General features: G+C 42.1%; 2 protein-coding genes across 5 annotated transcripts in view; both read right to left on the bottom strand.

The window, feature by feature from the left end:
- The window catches only part of LOC307120270 (uncharacterized protein), a 911,732-nt gene that overhangs the window by 305,618 nt on the left and 581,389 nt on the right, over positions 1-24,725 (bottom strand). The gene's annotated exons all lie outside the window — the stretch shown is intronic.
- On the bottom strand, positions 853-24,186 carry LOC307120274 (uncharacterized protein). Its single transcript, XM_079807229.1, has 6 exons — positions 24,023-24,186; positions 10,073-10,399; positions 5,556-5,876; positions 5,088-5,219; positions 4,928-4,953; positions 853-2,966 (listed from the first exon to the last, which is right to left on the bottom strand). Exons 1-6 carry the CDS (start codon positions 24,066-24,068, stop codon positions 1,128-1,130), a joined length of 2,691 nt encoding a protein of 896 aa, XP_079663355.1. The 5' UTR covers positions 24,069-24,186; the 3' UTR covers positions 853-1,127.

Here is a 24,725-nt window from a genome sequence, read left to right on the forward strand (position 1 = left end):
TGAACTGGGCTGAAAAGGCTTTGAATATTAACACCTGACCACTCGGTTTGTCGGTTTGCTACAATTTAAAACCATATAAGGGTGAAAACATTACACCCATACATGATGTATAAGCAACACAGCTACAACTACTAATATTGATACTGGGTGTGCAAATTATCAAGAATTGACAATAGTCAATCGTATTGGTGGCACAGAGGGGCCCTCAAATAAAATTCTGCTTAGGGCCCCATAAGGACTTGGGCCGGCCCTGGGAGGGACTTCATAGAACAAGGAACTCATCAGCCTGTTTTTAGGACAGTGAAAACAGCGGTATACAGATAAGTAAATTGTGTGAAAAATACTGTGTTTTTTTACACGCGAAACATGAACACATGTTATATTGCACACTGTAAACACAATCAAAGCTTCAAAAAAACACGAAGAACGGGACCTTTAACAATCTGTAAAAATATAACTCTGATGACTTGTTTTACCTGTTTGCATATAATTCCCCCTATACTACAATTATTGTTCCTACTATAAAATCAATTTAATATGGCATCTTCAAAGAGTGTCTGATAAGACAGATATGTATACTTTACTAGAGCGCCAACTAGAGTCATAACTGGAGTTTACTTTTCCAAGAACAGCCATCAACTTCATCTAAAAAATAAATACACATATAAACGCTTTTTATTGTTTGGACTCGTGTTCATATTGCTATGTATTTGAACATCTAGCCAAATCAAAGGCTGAATCCTACAATGTTAAAGGTGAAAGTTTAGTGTACAAGGACACACAATGATCACTCTACAAAAGATTCAATGTTAGCTTTCTTATCTAATAAAAAACTCAATGTTGAGAAGTGTTCGTTAAAGAGGTGTTTGCAGGTTTATTCCAGAATAATACTACACATGAACCCATCTAATGGGTTTTGATATACATATAGGAGCGTGTCAGGGAACACGGAAGGATCAATTCTCATTTTGTGAATACACAAAAACTGCATACACAGTAGAGATTTAATTCAGTACTTGCGTTTTTTGGCTGACAGATGCCATCAAATGTTTTTTTGTGCATATGATCTGTGAGGAGCACTTGCATCTTGCAGTAATACATTACTATGAACACAACAGATCAGCGTATTATGGGGTCTCGCAGTGCATGGACTCCTTGCCAGTGACACCCGTCTGCGGAGGATCGGTGGAACTAATGGACTCCTTGCCAATGACACCCGTCTGCAGAGGATCGGTGGAACTAATGGACACCCTGTCAGTGACACCCGTCTGCGGAGGATTGGTGGATCTACTGGACACCCTGTCAGTGACACCCGTCTGCGGAGGATTGGTGAATCTACTGGACACCCTGTCAGTGACACCCGTCTGTGGAGGATTGGTGAATCTACTGGACACCCTGTCAGTGACACCCGTCTGTGGAGGATTGGTGAATCTACTGGACACCCTGTCAGTGACACCCGTCTGCAGAGGATTGGTGGAACTAATGGACACCCTGTCAGTGACACCCGTCTGTGGAGGATTGGTGAATCTACTGGACACCCTGTCAGTGACACCCGTCTGTGGAGGATTGGTGAATCTACTGGACACCCTGTCAGTGACACCCGTCTGTGGAGGATTGGTGGATCTACTGGACACCCTGTCAGTGACACCCGTCTGCGGAGGATTGGTGAATCTACTGGACACCCTGTCAGTGACACCCGTCTGTGGAGGATTGGTGAATCTACTGGACACCCTGTCAGTGACACCCATCTGCTGAGGATTGGTGGAACTAATGGACACCCTGTCAGTGACACCCGTCTGCTGAGGATTGGTGGAACTAATGGACACCCTGTCAGCGACACCCGTCTGCTGAGGATCGGTGGAACTCCTGGACACCCTGTCAGTGACACCCGTCTGCGGAGGATTGGTGGAAGTGCTGGACACCCTGTCAGTGACACCCGTCTGCTGAGGATCGGTGGAACTAATGGACAGCCTGTCAGTGACACCCGTCTGCGGAGGATTGGTGGAACTAATGGACACCCTGTCAGCGACACCCGTCTGCTGAGGATCGGTGGAACTAATGGACAGCCTGTCAGCGACACCCGTCTGCTGAGGATTGGTGGAACTAATGGACAGCCTGTCAGTGACACCCGTCTGCGGAGGATTGGTGGAAGTGCTGGACACCCTGTCAGCAACACCCGTCTGCTGAGGATCGGTGGAACTAATGGACAGCCTGTCAGCAACACCCGTCTGCTGAGGATCGGTGGAACTAATGGACAGCCTGTCAGTGACACCCATCTGCTGAGGATTGGTGGAACTCCTGGACACCCTGTCAGCGACACCCGTCTGCTGAGGATCGGTGGAACTCCTGGACACCCTGTCAGTGACACCCGTCTGCGGAGGATTGGTGGAAGTGCTGGACACCCTGTCAGTGACACCCGTCTGCGGAGGATTGGTGGAAGTGCTGGACACCCTGTCAGCGACACCCGTCTGCTGAGGATCGGTGGAACTAATGGACAGCCTGTCAGCAACACCCGTCTGCTGAGGATCGGTGGAACTAATGGACAGCCTGTCAGTGACACCCGTCTGCGGAGGATTGGTGGAAGTGCTGGACACCCTGTCAGCGACACCCGTCTGCTGAGGATCGGTGGAACTAATGGACAGCCTGTCAGCAACACCCGTCTGCTGAGGATCGGTGGAACTAATGGACAGCCTGTCAGCAACACCCGTCTGCTGAGGATCGGTGGAACTAATGGACAGCCTGTCAGCAACACCCGTCTGCTGAGGATTGGTGGAACTAATGGACAGCCTGTCAGCAACACCCGTCTGCTGAGGATTGGTGGAACTAATGGACAGCCTGTCAGCAACACCCGTCTGCTGAGGATCGGTGGAACTAATGGACTCCTTGCCAGCGACACCCGCCTGCAGAGTCTGAGTTTGATTAAGGGACATCCTTTTAGTTATTTTTTGTTCTCCGATACAAACCACCTGAAAGAAAGAAAACAAATTCACAAATTGTTCAGGATATTGAGTAATTTACACAAACACAAAAATGTATTTTCCCTCTGATGTTTGCTGAATGTAAAGACCCCTGTTCTTCATTCTGAAGTAAAACAGCACAAGAGCAGCTCTCTCTTAAATAAGTCAATCAGAATTGGTGTATCTATGTGATGATTTCTGAATGAAACCACACATACATTCACACAGAAAACACACACAGATACACACCACCTAAGGCCCCGGTACACAGTACTCAAGGTGAAGTTCTTTTTCCTTTTCACTGCAGGGGTAAAAAGAAGTTTGAAATAGCTGATCAGTGATACTGTTAGCTAACATCTGACACCGCCCACTGCTGAGTGATGTTAAGATGAATATGTAAATATGCACTGCATGCTTTCCTCTCAATAAAAAAATAAATACTCAACAAAAATGACAGCGGTAAGAAAACTGCCACACCTATCTATAACATATTCACCATTAACCAATGTGATATCAAAGCAAGCTGTTAAAAAACTCCTGAAAAACTAACTCCAAACTAACTTTGTTTTGGCCTGATTTAGTTTGAAATTATGTCACACCAATTTGTATAATAATTTTGCATGGCTTTAAAGCAGCACTAGGTAGGTTTTACTCTCGGGGTCCCCCTACAGTTGGGAAACAGTATTGTCCTCTACTACTGTCGTAAACTGTCATCCTACATCAGGGGATGCATCGCACGTGCATTTGTTGACATGATAACTATGATAGCCCTGAACACTGCAGGTGTTCTGCTTGCGTGGCGTGTGAAATGTCTTCATCCCAGGTACAGTGGCATATGTTTCAGCATGTCATATGAATATAATTTCATGTTTTTTTGGGGGGTTTTTTCCAAACGCCAAATGATCGCGATGCTCATGTTTACAAGCCATCGTCATTATAGTAGTCTAGTCTACGTATTGGTTACCGTTTTACAGAATCTATATGATACTTCAATTAAATGTTTGAGTGGTAGGTAATAACCATATATCGTCAATATAATATCAAGCTACCATAGATGAATCTTCAAATTTGAAAAATCGATTTGCATTATAGCTTGAGGCAAGACAAATAAACAAATATCACAGACATGTTAGGTATCCTAAAATATGATTTTGTACGTCTTATGTATTTACTTGCAAGAATGTAGCCCCTACCAAACTTGTACACGCTGTTTAGACATAGGCTAACCCTAATAGTGATGTCCAGTTTGCGAACGAATCGTTCTTTTGAACCGGTTCTTTTTAGTGAACCGGTTGAACCAGTTCACCAAATCGGACTGAATCCTTCTAAACAGTTCGCATCTCTAGGAAGCACTAATCCACAAATGTATAAAGTTAATCACTTTTTGACGTGTCTGACTGTCCCTCTGACTCGAAATAAACCAACATCCTGGAGCTATTCAGTTACTCCAACAGTACACTTAACCTACTGTAGAGAGAACTGATGATGACGAGCACGTCAGCGAGCAGAAGCTGATGATACTGAGCATGCGTGCAGCGTCACAGTTCTCGTTCTTGAGTTAAGAATCGGTTGCAGTGGTTTTTGGATCATCAGTACACTGAATCGAGAACGCACGCGGACCGGTCTGTACGGTTAGCCTAACCCTTGCGCGTCCGAATTTAAGGAAGTGGGGGTGATGGTGGAATGACGTATATGCCGTAAAGCAGTCGAATTTTGTAGTTCTTTTTTTTCTCGGGTTACTACCCGAAACCCGAAGTTTAAAAGTACGATTAAAAACGATACAGACCCCATCAGGCTATGGCAGACGTGTCATTCAACCTATTGTAAGTCGATGTATCATCACAAGAGTCTTGAAAATATTTTATGAAGGTTGAAAAGTTACCTAGTGCTGCTTTAACAGTTCTCACAGTTGTCAGTCTGCTGTAAATTCAGTTTTTCTGCAGATAGATTTAGTGCACATAGTATCTCACCTGATCACTGCTCTGGTTCCCAGTTCCTGTTTGAAAAACACAAACTCTTATGTTGGTCAATTAGAAAACAAATACATACTTTAACATATTTGTACAGATTATTTTTGCACAATAAATCTTATATTTACATTTTGTATAATCAGCTGTATGCTATACTTGCCTTTTTGTCTTGCTCGTGTAGAATTCCTGTGGCGATAGTAAATCACAGCAGTAACTGCTACAGTCACAAACAGCAGAACAACAGCAATAGCAGCACTTATTGCAGCAGCAGCAGCTGAAGACAAACCTGAATCTGGAACAGATGAAGAGAGACACTTTGAAAAGTAATGCATTACAATATTGTGTTACTCCCTTGAAACATAACTAATTGCGTCACTGCAGACATTAAATTTAAAAGTAATGTGTTACTTTACTAGTTACTTGAAAAACGTAATCTGAGTTATTTTACTAGTTACTAGAAAAACGTAATCTGAGTTACTTATAAAGCATTACCCCGAACACTGCCGTTGACTGATATTTACAGTATATTTTCAGTAGAAAGTTGCATTATATTGATTTAATTAACTAGTAAATTGTGTCATCGGGTAAATCAAGCACTGTTTTCTAAAACTGCTCAAAGGAAACTCACCAGTGACAGAAACACTGACACTCTTAATGATGCTGAATCTGCTTCTGTTGATCTGTAGTTTATAGAGTCCAGAATCTGTGTTTGTGGTGTTTGTGATGATCAGAGATCCAGTCTGATGATCCAGCTTCAGTCTGTCTCTGAATCTCTCTTTACACTGATCATCTGTACAGATCTGACTCTGATCCCCAGTGATTTCAGCGATGAGAGTGTCATCAAAATACCACCTCATTGAATCATTTGGGTGTTTTTTTACACCAGGACTTAAAGTGACAGATTCTCCTGACTTTCTCTTCAGTTCATCTCGTTCAGCAGCAGAAACACCTGAAACACAAACCAACAGATGATGGGGGTCTTGTTTTGAGGGACAGACACATAACATGGGATTTATTCACGTTTTGTCCTTATAAACATTGAATCCTCTGCACTTTGGATTCCTGGTGAAGTAAAAACCATGAGTATGAAATAATAGACACAGATGATTATAAACGATGTGTACGAGAACAAAATCAACTGTCAAAGCTAAATGCCAAAGGAAAAAAATAAACATTTTCAATCATAATAAACTCAATTTAGATTTAAAATCTACAAATTTCACTTTAACAGTAAATGTGTTTGGAATTTATTTTTTTGCTACACTCACCTAAAAGATTATTAGGAACACCATTCTAATACTGTGTTTGACCCCCTTTCGCCTTCAGAACTGCCTTAATTCTCCGTGGCATTGATTCAACAAGGTGCTGAAAGCATTCTTTAGAAATGTTGGCCCATATTGATAGGATAGCATCTTGCAGTTGATGGAGATTTGTGGGATGCACATCCAGGGCACGAAGCTCCCGTTCCACCACATCCCATAGATGCTCTATTGGGTTGAGATCTGGTGACTGTGGGGGCCATTTTAGTACAGTGAACTCATTGTCATGTTCAAGAAACCAATTTGAAATGATTCGAGCTTTGTGACATGGTGCATTATCCTGCTGGAAGTAGCCATCAGAGGATGGGTACATGGTGGTCATAAACAGATGGACATGGTCAGAAACAATGCTCAGGTAGGCTGTGGCATTTAAACGATGCCCAATTGGCACTAAGGGGCCTAAAGTGTGCCAAGAAAACATCCCCCACACCTTTACACCACCACCACCAGCCTGCACAGTGGTATCAAGGCATGATGGATCCATGTTCTCATTCTGTTTACGCCAAATTCTGACTCTACCATCTGAATGTCTCAACAGAAATCGAGACTCATCAGACCAGGCAACATTTTTCCAGTCTTCAACTGTCCAATTTTGGTGAGCTCATGCAAATTGTAGCCTCTTTTTCCTATTTGTAGTGGAGATGAGTGGTACCCGGTGGGGTCTTCTGCTGTTGTAGCCCATCCGCCTCAAGGTTTTGCGTATTGTGGCTTCACAAATGCTTTGCTGCATACCTCGGTTGTAACGAGTGGTTATTTCAGTCAAAGTTGCTCTTCTATCAGCTTGAATCAGTCGGCCCATTCTCCTCTGACCTCTAGCATCAACAAGGCATTTTCACCCACAGGACTGCCGCATACTGGATGTTTTTCCCTTTTCACACCATTCTTTGTAAACCCTAGAAATGGTTGTGCGTGAAAATCCCAGTAACTGAGCAGATTGTGAAATACTCAGACCGGCCCATCTGGCACCAACAACCATGCCACGCTCAAAATTGCTTAAATCACTTTTCTTTCCCATTCTGACATTCAGTTCAGGAGATTGTCTTGACCAGGACCACACCCCTAAATGCATTGAAGCAACTGCCATGAACTGCTATGAACTGCTACTATCATAGACCATATCATAAACCAAAGGCTATCATACAGAGAGGCTGGTGAACGAGTACAGCCAAATCTCAGCCGGGACACAGTGGCATCCATTATCCATTATCCATATTTTTCCAGAAACCAACAGGTAAGATGTGTAAATACCTCTCACAGTTCATCAATCCATCGTCTCTTTCTCTCTGTTTGTGTTAGGGGCATGGTTACTGATTGCTGATCTGATCGCCACCACCTGCTGCACTCATTATCCTGCCATTATCCTGCCTATTTATACTTGTCTCTCTCATCCCTTGTTGTCACATCATTACAGGCTGTCCTGTGTGGTTCCTGGAGTCTGCTCACCGTGTCTCCCGGGAGATTCACCTCTGTTCTGGTTCCTGGATTCAGCTGGACATCAACCAATCAGGTTTCAAAAGAGGCCACTCCACAGAGACTGCACTACTGTCAGTCACTGAAGCCCTGCGGATAGCTAAAGCTAACTCCAAATCATCAGTCCTCGTCCTGCTCGATCTATCTGCGGCCTTTGACACGGTCAATCATCAGATTCTTCTGTCCACCCTCTCATCACTGGGCATCACAGGGACTCCACTCCATTGGTTTGAGTCCTATCTCACAGGTAGGTCTTTCAAGGTTGCCTGGAGAGGAGAGGAATCCCAAGCACAGCCACTGAGCACTGGGGTTCCACAGGGCTCAGTGCTTGGTCCTCTCCTCTTCTCCATCTACACTACCTCATTGGGACCCATCATTCAGGCACATGGCTTCTCATACCACTGCTATGCTGATGACACTCAGCTCTACCTTTCATTTCACCCAGACAACCCCACAGTAGCTGCACGAATCTCCAGCTGTCTGGCTGACATCTCTGCATGGATGAGAAAACATCACCTGCAGCTCAACCTGGCAAAGACTGAGTTTTTCATCTTCCCCGCCAGTCCCACCATACAACATGACTTCACCATCCAGTTAGGTACATCCTTGATTTCCCCATCAAAGTCAGTCAGAAATCTTGGAGTAACATTTGATGATCAGTTGTCCTTCAGAGAACACATTTCTAAGACAGCTCGCTCATGCCGGTTTGCGCTCCACAACATCAGGAAGATTAGACCGTTCCTAACGGAGCACGCAACACAGCTTCTTGTCCAGGCCCTGGTTATTTCTAGACTTGAACTTCCCTCTTGTGCGATCCAAACACTTCGAATGATCCAGAATGCAGCAGCACGTCTTGTCTTCAACGAGCCCAAAAGGACCCACGTCACACCTCTCTTCATCTCCCTGCACTGGCTACCACTCGCTGGTCGCATCAAGTTTAAGGCGCTGATGCTTGCATACAGAGCCACCACGCGCTCTGCTCCTGCTTACTTTGACTCCATTCTACAAATCCACACCCCCACCAGAAGCCTTCGCTCAGAAAAGGAATGACGGCTTGTGGTACCATCACAGATGGGGAAAAAAATCCCTTTCCAGAACATTTTCATTCAACGTTCCCAGCTGGTGGAACAATCTTCCCAACACCATCCGAAACACAGAATCATTGACATCATTCAAAAGTCAACTTAAAACTCAGCTCTTTTGTGATCACTTAACCTCATAAAAAAAATAAAAAAAACACACTTTCCTTTCCTCTTTCTCTTCCTTCTTCCCTCCCTTCTCTAGCCTGTGCTACACTGAGCAATGTACACGGTCTCAGGATTTCAGGCTCTTATTGCGCTTCTCGACTCTTCATGACCAATCGCTTCATGTACCCCCAAGTTGTAAGTCGCTTTGGATAAAAGCGTCTGCTAAATGCATAAATGTAAATAAATGTGGATTCCTGCTGCCCTATGTTGCCTGCTGCTTTCCTGTGTCACAGTTCTGTCGGATCTCCACCTGCTGTTCATCTCCTGCCTGTTCTCCTGAGCCTTTGCACTTCCTGCATGCTCTGCATTTGTCTGCCTCATTCTCTGTTCATTCTCAATGGTCTTTGGACTTCATATGAACGCTGTGCAGTTTGTGACTAATAAATGAGTTTAAATTGCTATTGGATCTTCCAGTTTTCCTTTTAGTTACTTGACAATACCTTTACCATGTATTACAGTGACTGTATGTTTCTGGTCCCTAACTGTATTTTGTCTATCTAAGGATTTAACATACCTCCCTCAGGGGGCAGAGGAAAGCTCCTAAATGAAGAACAGGAACTTGCTATTGTCAACACGGTGATTGCTGATAATGAAATAAAACTGAAGGGCATTCTTTAAAGCTACTCTGAGATGGGTCATTAATTTTTGTATTGAATTTCTGCAGAAAAAGAAACAAAATGCATGCCTTTACTAAACCCAACAAAACAAAAATGTGGAGAGTCTTCATAAGACACACAATCTACGATCAATAAAATATACAGTCTATTGTATAAGGGCAGACCTGGCACAAAAAAATAGTGCAGTTTCTGTAATTCCATATAGTGTTAGTGTTTTTATAACATTGTGCTATGATTGACTAAATGTTCCTGTTGGAAGAGTTCCTGTTTTGGTAGACATAGTGTATTGTGTTAATGAATTATTGTATTTTGAAATTGAGTTTAGTTTACGATGTGTGATGTTTAGCATTAAATTAACCGTTTTGCCAATTGTGTGTTGTAGGTGTGTTTGTGTGTTAAGAGTTTAGGAAATGTGTTACAAGTACTGAAAAAAATGTCATAGCGATTGTAAAAAACTTTAAATGTACAAGACTTGCTTTAAACATGACTCACCACAAACAGAAACACTGAAGATCTTTTCATTGTCACTGCTGCTGGTGATCCATAGTTTATATTCTCCAGAGTCTGTGTTTGTGGTGTTTGTGATGGTCAGAGATCCAGTCTGATGATCCAGCTTCAGTCTGTCTCTGAATCTCTCAGTCCCTTCATTACACTGAACATCTGTACAGACTTTACTCTGATCTCTATTGATTTGAGCTATTCGAATGACATTGTAATACCATCTAATTCTGTCTTGTTGGTTTGTTGTAACACCAGTGTGTAGCGTGACTGAATCTCCCTCCATCACTGACACGTCATCTGCACCAACGCCAGAAACACCTGAAGAAGAAATGAACAAATCATTATGAGTTAAACAACATTACGGGGAAATATGACTGGATTCACAATGCAACACATGCAAACAAACAGCAGAAGATCATCATTAGCGTGAGATCCAGCAGTGTTGACAACCTGAAGGATTTCAAAAAACACATTGTGTGCACAGAACATTTACTTTACTATTGCCTCATTTAAAATATAGACATACATACACAAACATCAAAATATTCAGATAAACTCTGAACATCACAAAACTACAGCAAAAATAAAAACAAAGTAAGCATAAAAGAAACTAGTAAGACAATTCAGCTGCATGAATGATTCAAACCACAATGCATGGGTAGTACAAAACTAGGGTGGCCATTTCCATAACGCCAAAAAGGAGGACACTTTGCGGAATTTAGTGAGGCAAGAATAATTGCATAGGACTCTGGAGTACTCACAACTACAATACAATGTTGTCCATCAGTAATTGCACAGGAAGATGTTATCACCTGCTGGGCATTGCTGCCTGTCGCACCTCCTCCAGTGCCCATGGGTCAGCTGCAGGGTCATCAGCCAGAAACCACCATTCACCAACGTTTCGCTCCTTTAATTCTGGAACGTCTCCTGGTGGCGGAGCAGTGACAGGGACGTCTCCCTGTCACCCCCTGCAGCTGATAGCTGTTCTCCCTGCAGCTGTTGTCTGGGGTTAGATGTTCTTCCCCCAACACCTATCTTTCCTCCTCAGCCAGAGCCAAAAGCTACCTTTCTCTGCCTCCTCTGCCAGATCCTTTGTTGCCCTCCTTAGCCTCCCTCCGGTCACTCCTGCTTCCCTCAAGAGGCGTATGGTTGACAACCCAAGGAAACCTCGGCATCCGACCTCCACTGGGTAGATGGTAGTCTTCCAGCCAGCCTCCCGGCACTCAGCAGCGAGCTCTGAGTACTTGGCCTTCTTCCGTTCGAAGGCGGCCTCGATCCCCTCCTCCAGTGGTACGGTGAGCTCAATGAGGTGCGTCGATCATGCCTTGGTTGACCACACCACTATGTCTGGTCGGAGAGATGTGGTGGTTATCTCCGTGGGGAACCGGAGCTGCCTGTCCAGGTCAACCCTCATGTTCCACTCCTGGTTGGGGGAGAAGGGCCTTGCTGTTTCTCTTGGTCTGGTGCTTCTCCTTACCCCTCCTTCCGAAACAAAGATTGTGGGGTCCTCTGCTGCTGGTGGTTGTTTGCTACCCTGTCGACACTCCTCCAGTACTTCGGCTAGCTTTCTCAGGACCTGATCGTGGCGCCATCTGTAGCGTCCCTGTGAGAGAGCGATCTTACAGCCTGACAAGATGTGCTGGAGACTTGCGTTGGGGGCATTGCAGAGTGCACAGGATTCTTCATTCCCAAACCACTGGTGGAGGTTCCGAGGGCAGGGAAGCATGTCGTAGGTTGAACGGATAAGGAAGCTAAGTCTTGCCTGTGGGATCTTCCACACGTCTGACCAACTGATGTTCCGGTTCATGATTCCCTCCCAGGTTGTCCAGCTTCCTTGTCGACCCTGCGACACAGCCTTGATTTTGTAGCGGTCTCCCTCCATCCTCGTCACCTCTGCTACCACCATCTCCTTCCTTTGCTTGCGATTGGCCTTGGACCAAAAGCGTGGCGTCTCTCCCCATCCAAGCCCTGCTCTTCCTGCCTGAACTCTGCCCATGATCTCCCGGTGTTGTAGCCGACCGACAGCTTGATCGACCTCGGTTTGGGCATTCCACTTGCGGCCAATAGGAACCTTGACATTTGCGTTCCTTACTGATTCATCTGTGGACTCCATCAACTCGAGAACCAACCTGGTCTTTTCTTGCATGTAGCCCAACTGTATGGACTGCAGTGGCAGCTGCAGCGTGTTTTTTCCAAAGAGACCGGTTTCAGATAGGCACCGTGGCAGCCCCAACCACTTTCGGATGAATGAGTTTGCCTTTCCATCCATCTTACTTATGGTTGATGAGGGAATCTCACTCATTTTCAGGGGCCACATTACCCTCCTGTAGAGTGTAAACTGGTAGCACCAGACCTTATACTTCCCAGGGAGTTGGCTTTGGTCGATCCTTGCCAGTCCGTCAGAGAGCTGCTTCATGACGGTTTTCCCCATCTGTTTGTCAGATAGGTCTGCGGTGTACTGCCTCCCCAGGCTTTTGATGGGTTGCTCTGATAGGAGTGGGATTTTTTCCCCTCCAACGACAAAGATAGTATTATCATTTCTGACTCCTCTCCTAAGGGACAAGCTCCGGGACTTGGAGGGCTTGATCTTCATTCTTGCCCATGACATCAATTCGTCCATCCTCTTCAGCAGTCTTGATGTGCATGCTGCTGTCTGAAGGAGGCTGGTGACATCATCCATGTAACTCCTCAGTGGAGGAAGCCTCTTACCAGTTGGGAGTTTGATCCCCCCAACCATTTGCCTTGCCCCAATGAGGATTATCTCAAAGGCTGCTACAAACAGTATCAATGGTATCATGATACAGTGATTCAGCCTACTCTATTCATTGCCAGACCATTTGAACTACGATATACACTCACCTAAAGGATTATTAGGAACACCATACTAATACTGTGTTTGACCCCCTTTCGCCTTCAGAACTGCCTTAATTCTACGTGGCATTGATTCAACAAGGTGCTGAAAGCATTCTTTAGAAATGTTGGCACATATTGATAGGATAGCATCTTGCAGTTGATGGAGATTTGTGAGATGCACATCCAGGGCACGAAGCTCCCGTTCCACCACATCCCAAAGATGCTCTATTGGGCATGGTCATTTGGACATGGTCAGAATGGTCATGACAGAATTAGATGGTATTACAATGTCATTCGAATAGCTCAAATCAATCCATGTTCTCAGGTAGGCCGTGGCATTTAAACAATGCCCAATTTGCACTAAGGGGCCTAAAGTGTGCCAAGAAAACATCCCCCACACCATTAAACCACCACCACCAGCCTGCACAGTGGTAACAAGGCATGATGGATCCATGTTCTCATTCTGTTTACACCAAATTCTGACTCTACCATCTGAATGTCTCAACAGAAATCAATATTTATCAGACCAAGCAACATTTTTCCTGTCTTCAATTGTCCAATTGTGGTGAGCTTGTGCAAATTGTAGCTTCTTTTTCCTATTTGTAGTGGAGATGAGTGGTACCCGGTGGGGTCTTCTGCTGTTGTAGCCCATCTGCCTCAAGGTTGTGCGTGTTGTGGCTTCACAAATGCTTTGCTGCATACCTCGGTTGTAACGAGTGGTTATTTCAGTCAAAGTTGCTCTTCTATCAGCTTGAATCAGTCGGCCTATTCTCCTCTGACCTCCAGAATCAACAAGGCATTTTGGCCCACAGGACTGCCGCATACTGGATGTTTTTCCCTTTTCACACTATTCTTTGTAAACCCTAGAAATGGTTGTGCGTGAAAATCCCAGTAACTGAGCAGATTGTGAAATACTCAGACCGGCCCGTCTGGCACCAACAACCATGCCACACTCAAAATTGCTTAAATCACCTTTCTTTCCCATTCTGACATTCAGTTTGGAGTTCAGGAGATTGTCTTGACAAGGACCACACCCCTAAATGCATTGAAGCAACTGCCATGTGATTGGTTGATTAGATAATTGCAATCATGAGAAATTGAACAGGTGTTCCTAATAATCCTTTAGGTGAGTGTATCTTGATGTAGTTTGTTCACAGTATTTGTATTTATTCAAGACATTGTGATGTCTGTTTCAAAAACTGACCACTGAGATGAACCTGTCTTGTAAAGTGCACAGTGCCTGAAAACAACATTTCTGGACTTCTGGGAATAACAGAAATACATAAATAAACAAATAATGGATGCGAAAAATAAATAAATACACATTTCAGTTCTTAACAAAGTTCACCCTCTGCAGCAGCTCTTTTTTATCTGAAATGTGTATTTATTTATGTATTTATTTATTATTTATTAATATGTATGTGTATTTCTTAATTTGTTTATTTATTCTGTTATTTACAGAAGTCAAGAAATGTAATGTTTTCTGGCACTGTGCCAGATTATTTGGTTATGTATTTCTGTATGACCGGTGATGCTTGACTGCACGATTGATATTTACAAAGCTCTGCAGGGGAGATTGTGTCATCCTGAGGTGATGTTGCTTCTAGAAAAAGGGAAGACGGTAGCCTACCTGCGGTTCGTCTGAAACTTTTTTGTTTTTCCGTGTTGGCATGTCGGTCAATGGCATCTTTTCCTTGACACTAATGTCCACACAGCAACAAAGTGTGCTTTTTGATATAAATTTGTGCTCTTTTGTCCATTCCGGATTAAATGAGGTCTGACTCTGAGCATCTGACATCCTATTTAACGTTATGGCAGACCTGACCTGTTGAAGAAGGATGGCATCCATCCCTCCTGGGGTGGTGCAGCTCTTCTCTCTAGTAATTTGGCACATAGTATTAGAGCTAAACCTTGACTCACTAGGGCCCAGGTCAGGAAGCAGACAAACTGGCTAAACTGACCGTCTGCTAGCTGTCTCACGTCACCGGAGTCAGATAAATCCCAGCACATACAGTAGAGACTCTTTCGCCGAGATATTATCATATAGAGACTGTGTCTGTTCCCCGAATTAGTAAATACAAAAAACCATCAAAACCATTCAACAGTAAAAATGTAATTGATGTCCAACAAATAAACAAAAGATATAACACAGATGAACAATTGATAAAGCTTGGGTTGCTGAATATTAGATCCCTTTCCCCAAAAGCACTTATTGTTAATGATATTATTAAAGATAATAATCTAGATGTGCTCTGTTTGACAGAAACCTGGCTAAAACCTGACGACTACATTACTTTAAATGAGTCCACCCCCCAAGATTATTGTTATAAACATGAGCCGCATCGGAAAGGTAAAGGGTGAGGGGTTGCTGTAATTTATAATAATATCTTCAGTATTACTCAGAAGTCTAGTTTCAAATATAATTCCTTCGAAGTTTTGGTGCTTTATGTAACGCTATGTAGTGTACATGACAAAACCCGTTCAACATTTGTGTTAGCTACTGTATACAGGCCACCAGGGCATAATACAGACTTTATCAAAGAATTTGCTGACTTTCTATCAGAATTAGTACTGGCCGTAGATAAAGTACTAATTGTTGGTGATTTTAATATCCATGTAGACAACGAAAAAGACATATTGGGATTAGCATTTAAAGATACACTAAACTCTATTGGAGTTAGGCAACACATGTCAGGACCCACTCATCGCCATAATCATACTTTAGACCTAATATTGTCACATGGAATAAATGTTGATACCGTTGAAATTCTGCAGCAGAGCGATGACATCTCAGATCATTACTTAGTATCTTGTATACTTAATTTAGCTAAGGTTGCAAAGCCGCCCCCTCGTTTCAAAAATGGCAGGACAATCACTGCCGCTACTAAAGATTGCTTTTTAAATAATCTTCCTCATCAGTATCATCTCCTCAGCATCCCAGATAGCATAGAAGAACTCGATGTTGCAACAGAAACTATTGACTCTCTCTTTTCCAGTACTTTAGACACAGTTGCTCCTCTGCGCTTAAAGAAGATGAAAGAAAATAGTCCGTGGTACAACGAGCACACCCGGGCCCTTAAAACAGCAGCCAGAAAAATGGAGCGCAGCTGGAAGAAAACAAAACTAGATGTCTTCCGTAATTCGTGGAAAGAGCACATGATCACATACAGAAAGGCCGTAAGAACTGCTAGATCTGCTTATTTCTCGACTCTCTTGGAAGAAAACAAACACAACCCAAGGTATTTATTTGATACAGTGGCTAAATTAACCAAAAATAAAGCTTCAACTTCTGATGATTGTAAACAGCACAGCAGTAATGACTTTATGAACTTCTTTACATGTAAGATTGATAATATTAGGAAGAACATTTTAACCATGGAGCCGTCTACTACAGTATCACATCAGAGAGAGCATTGTAGTGTCACTGAGGAAAAATTACAATCATTCACTGCTATAGGAGAAGAAGAATTGGCTAAACTCATTAAATCATCAAAATCAACAACATGTATGCTTGACTCTGTGCCGATTAGGCTATTAAAAGAGATGCTACCAGAGGTCATAGATCCTCTTCTTAATATCATTAATTCATCTTTGTCATTAGGATATGTACCGAAAACTTTTAAGTTGGCTATTATTAAACCACTTGACGCAACAAAAAAACGCAACTTGATCCTACAGAATTAGTCAATTATAGACCAATCTCAAATCTACCCTTTATGTCAAAAATACTTGAAAAGGCAGTGTCTTCACAATTATGTTCCTTTTTAGAAAGAAATGGTATCTGTGAGGATTTCCAGTCAGGATTTAGACCGTATCATAGCACTGAGACTGCTCTCATCAGAGTTACAAATGATTTACTCTTATCATCCGATCGTGGCTGTATCTCTCTATTAGTGTTACTCGATCTTAGCGCTGCATTTGATACCATCGACCACAACATTCTTTTGAATAGACTCGAAAATTATGTAGGTATTAGTGGAATTGCTTTATCCTGGTTTAAATCATACCTATGTGACCGTTATCAGTTTGTAGCAGTAAATGAAGAGATGTCACACCGATCGCAAGTTCAGTATGGAGTACCACAAGGCTCAGTGCTAGGACCGCTACTCTTCACCCTGTACATGCTACCACTGGGAGATATTATTAGGAAGCGTGGCATTAGTTTTCATTGTTATGCTGACGATACTCAGCTCTATATTTCTTCACGCCCTGAAGAAACTTACCAATTCACAAGATTAACGGAATGCATAGCTGATATAAAATATTGGATGACCGGTAATTTCCTGCAACTCAATTCAGAAAAAACTGAATTTTTAATTATTGGACAAAAAAGCTCCACAAGTAGTAACCTAGAATACTGTCTAACACTTGATGGCTGCTCTGTCAAGTCTTCGTCGTCAGTGAGGAACCTGGGTGTGCTCTTTGATGCCAATCTTTCGTTTGAAAGCCATGTTTCTAGCATCTGTAAAACTGCATTCTACCATCTTAAAAATATATCTAAATTACGGCACATGCTCTCAATGCAAAATGCTGAACAGTTAATTCATGCGTTCATGACCTCAAGGCTAGATTATTGTAATGCTCTGCTGGGTGGTTGCCCTGCTCACTTAATAAATAAACTCCAGCTGGCCCAAAATGCAGCAGCTCGAGTACTTACTAGAACCAGGAAGTATGACCATATTAGCCCAGTTCTGTCAACATTGCACTGGCTACCTATTAAAACATTGCATACATTTTAAAATCTTGCTTATTACTTACAAAGCACTAAATGGTTTAGCTCCCCAATACTTGAGCGAGCTCTTAACATATTATACTCCATCACGTCTACTGCGGTCTCTAAATTCTGGCCAGTTGATAATACCGAGAATATCCAAATCAACTGCAGGCGGTCGATCCTTTTCCTATTTAGCTCCTAAACTCTGGAACAGTCTTCCTAGCATTGTTCGGGAAGCAGACATACTCTGTCAGTTTAAATCTAGACTAAAAACATATCTCTTTACTGTGGCATACACATAAAACAATTTTTCAATGAAATGATTGCTAGGCTGCATTAACTAGGTCAGCCGGAACCGGGAACACTTCCCATAACACCTGATGTACTCGTTACATCATCAGAAGAATGGCATCTACGCTAATGATAGTCTCTCTATTTTATCCCGAGGTTTACTGCAGTCAGCCAGATCCGGGCCGTATCCAGATCAGTTGGTGGACCTGCGCCCAGAGAAGACCAACACAGGACCCCGAAGTGTCCGCAGAGACCGTGTCAATTAGCCTCCCCTTGCAACTGCCTCATCGACACGGCATCTTAATAAACCCGTCTCCAGCGTGATGACTCCGATTGTTCGAATATTACAATTAAATAATGCTGAAATCAATATGTCATCCGCAATAAACCCGTCTCCAGCGTGTTGACTCCGATCATTTGAATATTGCACTTTAATAATTATTTAATCAGCATCATCCTCAATAAACCCGTCTCCAGCGTGTTGCCTCGGTCCTTCGAATATTCCGATCTATTATGACCTCTGACCTGTAAAGTGGCCAGAATAATAATAATAATACGCTGTTTGTTAATTGGCCAGAGGAGAACTGGCACCCCGACTGAGCCTGGTTTCTCCCAAGGTTTATTTTTCTCCATTAGGTCACCTAATGGGGTTTTGGTTTCCTTGCCACTGTTGCCTCTGGCTTGGCGTGCTCAGTTGGGGACACTATATTTTTCAACTAAACATCGAAATAAATCTAATTAATAAATTAAATTAACCATATAAACTAAATTACTGATCTAATTATTGATCTAAAGCCCACACTGTCACCGTATGGAAATTGAAATGAACTGATGACATCAAATGGCTATACGGCTGAATAAAATTATGCTGCATTCTTTTCCTGTTTAACACTGTAAAGCTGCTTTGAAACCATCTACATTGTTAAAAGCGCTATATAAATAAAGTTGACTTGACTTGATGATATGATGCCAGCACGTCGTGGAGGCTTGTTTACGTTTTTAAACAATGATATATTAGATATTTATTTGACACCGCTTTAAGCCAATCATCTGTTTGACCAGAGATCTTACGGCATTAGGCGCTATACTGCTGCGTCCCAATAAAGATTCTAGAGTGGGGTTTTATAGGCTGATTCAAACAGTGAACCAGGATAAATAGCCCCACACTGGAGGTAATAATACTGTATATTATTGATAACAAAACGTATTATAATGAGTGAAAAGGAATTCAAAATGAGTAACTTCATACATAAATAATATTATATTATATATTTAATACTATTATAGTTTCTTTATTTTACTTAAAAGACTTGAAAAACCTTACTTAAACTTAAAACTTTACTTAAAAAATGTAAACCTCTCTCTCTAAACTTGTACAAACTATAAATAAAATGTAAAGTGAATTCTCTTTTCATGTGCAGAAATTACTTCAATACAGAGACTGCACATTGCCAGAGCTTAAAAGATGCACCTCCTGTTGTTCTCTGTTCCACTGCCCATTCTGTACTTCGGAGTTTTACAAACCCTCAAAGCAAACTGCAGTCTCATCTTCAGCTTCACTTTTCAAGGGCAGTCGTCCATGATGGTAACATCATTTGTGAATGATTATTTGTTCTAAAAATGTTGTAAAGGAGTGTTGATGTTAAATACATACAAGATGGATGTGTTTCTGTTTTAGTTTTTGTCAAATCAAGGGCATGTTGCACATAAGTTTTACAAAAAAAAGTACAACAAATTTGTGCTGTGTATTTGTACATGAAGTAGGAATCTAAGTAAGTATCTAAGTAATATTTTTTCGGTTGTTTTTTTTTTTTTTCAGATTATACAATCCACCGGTGTGGTCTAGGTTGTGAACCAAAGCTACACTATCATTGTGTATATTGTTCCTCAATAATTTTCAGATGTGACAACTTCGTGGCCCACCTCAAACGCTGCAAGACAGCCAGTGTATCAACCGCTATTCCTGCGCCACCCTTGATCGCCAGTACATCAACCGCTATTCCTGATGCGCCACCCTTGATCGCCAGTACATCAACCGCTATTCCTGATGCGCCACCCTTGATCGCCAGTACATCAACCGTTATTCCTGATGCGCCACCCTTGATCGCCAGTACATCAACCGCTATTCCTGATGCGCCACCCTTGATCGCCAGTACATCAACCGCTATTCCTGATGCGCCACCCTTGATCGCCAGTACATCAACCGCTATTCCTGATGCGCCACCCTTGATCGCCAGTACATCAACCGTTATTCCTGATGCGCCACCCTTGATCGCCAGTACATCAACCGCTATTCCTGATGCGCCACCCTTGATCGCCAGTACATCAACCGCTATTCCTGATGTGCCACCCTTGATCGCCAGTACATCAACCGCTATTCCTGATGCGCCACCCTTGATCGCCAGTACATCAACCGCTATTCCTGATGTGCCACCCTTGATCGCCAGTACATCAACCGCTATTCCTGATGTGCCACCCTTGATCGCCAGTACATCAACCGCTATTCCTGATGTTCCACCCTTGATCGCCAGTACATCAACCGCTATTCCTGATGTGCCACCCTTGATCGCCAGTACATCAACCGCTATTCCTGATGCGCCACCCTTGATCGCCAGTACATCAACCACCATTCCTGATGTGCCACCCTTGACTACCAGTAGGTCCTCCATGAAATCACAGCTACGGAACAGCACAGTTGTTAAGACAAAATGCCCTCAGTGCCACATTACCATTCAAAAAAGAAATTTAAGAAAACATCTGGAGAGGAAGCACACAAAATTTAGGGACGACATTACAACAAGCCATCACCTTCATTCTGACTGCATAGACCGAGCTAATGGTGTCTATTCAGTCCAGAAACATTTTCTATCTTCAAGTGTTCCAGTCCATGTTGTTTACAAAATCTGGGGAACAGAGCAGAATGTCAGATGTGAGTTGCCAACATGTCAAGTGGACATTGACTTAGCCAGGAGGAGTGGGCTAAGCCACTACAAATGCTATCACCTCAGTTACCTAGACTATTGTGGATCTTTTGCTGATGAGTCAGAAAGCACTCTTGACAGAAATGGTCCGGTTAAAATGGTTTAGCAGCAAAAGAAAGACTGTCTACAAAGACAAAGCCTGGCCACCCAAGACAACAAACCCTTGTCTGTAGCAACAAAGGCCACAATGCCATCTTTAAAGAGGTGCATTTCCATCTATGAGCCACATGCATTCTATTATGCCCAACTTGGAAGAATAATGGTCACATATGATGTAAAGCAGAACTCCTGGCATTGTCCATGTGCCAGGTCAAGAAGATCCTGCCTTCATAAATACATAGCAAAATGGCACCTTTTCCAGACTGAACGTCAGCTCTTTAGGACAGTCCAAAGCACAGATCAGACCAGTCCAGTTCATGAACATGTAGATGCCGTAAGCCTACTGTACCCCCCGACAAAAGAGCTGGAATCTATGATTCAGTATGTCATGAACAAGAAGACTATCCCTGCAGCTCTTCCTGAGCACCTGCGTCTGCCTTCATTTTCAAGCACATACCCAACCAGTCTCATTCCTGATGAGATGTTCTGCCACAGATGTGCTGGAAATGTACCATTATCAGACCCCCTGCTCATCACATCAAAGGCCAAAATTCTTACGAATACAAGAATTATCCATGGCGAGTATTTTTGGTGCAAATAAGGATCTGTAAAATACACCCTGACACCAGTTCTGAATATTTCCTAAACGGCATTATAGAATGGCTTACTTTTCTAACACTGTATTTTTCAGACATTGCCACATACTCAAAATGTTGCCACCAATGTGGAATCCACTACAGGTATCAAGAGTGGAAAGATGGCCTGCACAATTTTAATGACCGTATCATTCTTGACCTCCCCTTGGAACCATCATGGAAATGTTTTTAATGTCATTCTCAATTTTCTCTGCAGTCCATCATCAGTGGGCAAAAGAAATCAAAGTGGCTTGATACTTTTTCCACCAAACGTTCCATCAATACACTGCCTGTGCCATTGTACATTGAAGATCAGGAGCAAACTGATTCTGTCTACTCCCATCTGACTTCAGTTCTGAACAGCACACCCACACACAGCCATAGTGACACGATCAAATTCACTATGGATGTCCTTTTTCCAGAGGTAGGTCTCATGTATTATCTGTGCTCTGCATTGTCACATTCACATTGTTTTTGTGGTTAATATAGAAAAGACATTTGATTTTGTTGGAAAAACTAAACATGAAAAAGTATACTTTGCCCCCCCCCCCCACACACAATATTTCAACATGAAAATCACAGTAGATCAAATGAAAAATATTTAGAATTCATTTATTTTGTAACAATAATTTTGTTCCTAATCAAATATGAGTTTGTCATAAATCAGACAAAAAATATTCCCCCTCCATTGAACCGATTGGTTACGTCCAACCAATGAGTCGCACTTTCACCAAAACAACCCGAGTGGTGATTGAATGGGAGAGCACACGGGTAACATTAGCGCCAAAAATGAAGAGGAGCTCTGCACAGCGGACTATATTTAACTGCTGGTCAGAGAGTGATGAAAAAAGCTAGCTTATCCATTGCACTGTATTTAGCTATAACTATCAGTATAACAAGTTACCAAAGCAGCCGTCTGTTTTGCTAGTTAATTTTTCAATGGTGTCTGTAATTATCAATGATTTACAGTTGTTCAAGAGCCGATGTGTTTCCCTTTAAAAAAAAAATATTCAACGCATTAAGGTGGAATGTAAAAATCTTAAAATGTCTAAATGTTGTCTCTTTCATATTTGTATATGTTGAATTTGTAATCTAAAGCATGTAGGCATAGATAGATAGATAGATAGATAGATAGATAGATAGACAGACAGACAGACAGACAGACAGACAGACAGACAGACAGACAGACAGACAGATAGATAGATAGATAGATAGATAGATAGATAGATAGATAGATAGATAGATAGATAGATAGATAGATAGATAGATAGATAGATAGATAGATAGATAGATAGATAGATAGATAGATAGATAGATAGATAGATAGAAATTGTCCAATAACAATACACATAAATAACGCAACACTCCAAACGCGAACTTTTTTGACAGTAGATGATCTCATGGCACATAGATCATCTTTTTTTTACTCTGATCTCATGGCATATAGGAATCGTCAGATTGACAGTTCTCTGATCCAATAGTGTGGGGGAAGTGGGGGCGGCAATAACATTTTTTAGGGTGGCCCACACACAAACATCAGTGCCAGATATACGCTTATATACGAGTATTTATAGGTCTATGCGTGCGTCAAGTTTATATGTATATGCAAGTTATTCACAAGTGTGTATGCATTCATTACATAATGTGTATTAGTATGGATTTCTTATTAGTGTGCACATGTAGGCTATTTCATATAGGTATTTTGAACATCCAATAGTATACATGTATATGCGAGTAATTTATAGGTGTGTATGCACGTGTGTTATGTATGTATTGATATATACATAATAAGCGAAGTTTGATTTAAATCCTACGTGGCGCCTCATAGTAATGCCTTCCGTTTGCACTGAAAAGTTCACACACATCCACATATGAAATCACTCGCATATACATTTACACAACTAAAGCATGCATCCACGTTTTATTTTGTATGTTATGTATGTAGATAAGCGAAGTTTGATTTAAATCCTACGTGGCGCCTCATGTGTCGGGTCACGGCAGATCAATGACTTTATAACTCGCAATTGTGAGAAAAAAAGTCAGAATTTTTAGATAAAAAGTCGCAATTACTGTTTTTATTTTTTTATTTAGTGGCGAAAACGGGCTTCCATACTGCAGAGTGTCGTCTTTAAAAGGAGACCAAACTTTGGTCTATAGCAAAGCATTCTTGAATTACAGCCCTTTAAGTTTGGATAGTGCATTTTCATGTGTATTCTCAAAAAGGGGGGTGACAGTTAAAGGGTTAAGCTTCAAGCCACCCTATAAATAACTTTCTATCCATTTAAGGTTAGTTAGATCCATCGAAAGACTTCTGCGGGGTCATAGTGAAACAGAAGTGTTCAAGAATGAACAGAAATCATACACTTACCGCACATTAGCAATAAAAACAAAACGGGCTTTGAAGTGCTCTTCATACCAGAGTTGTAGATTCCAGCAAAATCTGATTTCGGTGGATATTATGCGCAGTGTGTGAAGCCAGCCGCGGTTTGAAAATACACGGTCAAGCCAGCGCCAAAAAATTAGGGTGTGCGCGGCTATTACTACACGTACGGTAATTTCAGGAACTGCTGCAACACAGAACGCGATTGAGTTTGCTCTCTCTCTCTCTCTCTCTCTCTCTCTCTCTCCTCTCTCTCTCTCTCTCTCTCTCTCTCTCTCTCTCTCTCTCTCTCTCTCTCTCTCTCTCTCTCTCTCTCTCTCTCTCTCTCTTTCTCTCTCTCTCTCTCTCTCTCGCGCTCTCTCTCCTTTTCTTTTTCATTCTTTCTTTCTCTATCTATCTTTCTTTCCATCTATCTTTTTTCTTTCTCTCGCTCTCTCCCTTTCTTTCTTTCTTCCTTTCTTTCTTTCTTTCTTTCTTTCTTTCTTTCTTTCTTTCTTTCTTTCTTTCTTTCTTTCTTTCTTTCTTTCTCTCCCTTTCTTTCTTTCTTTCTTTCTTTTTTTCTCTCACTTTCTTTCTTCCTTTCATTCTTTTTTCTCTCTTTAGCTCTCTCCCTTTCTTTCTTTCTATCTTTCTTTTTTCTCTCTTTATCTCTCTCCCTTTCTTCTTTCTTTCTTTCTTTCTTTCTTTCTTT

This window comes from Gobio gobio (assembly GCF_949357685.1).
Source record: "Gobio gobio genome assembly, chromosome: 24".
In the NCBI taxonomy this organism is placed as follows: domain Eukaryota; kingdom Metazoa; phylum Chordata; class Actinopteri; order Cypriniformes; family Gobionidae; genus Gobio; species Gobio gobio.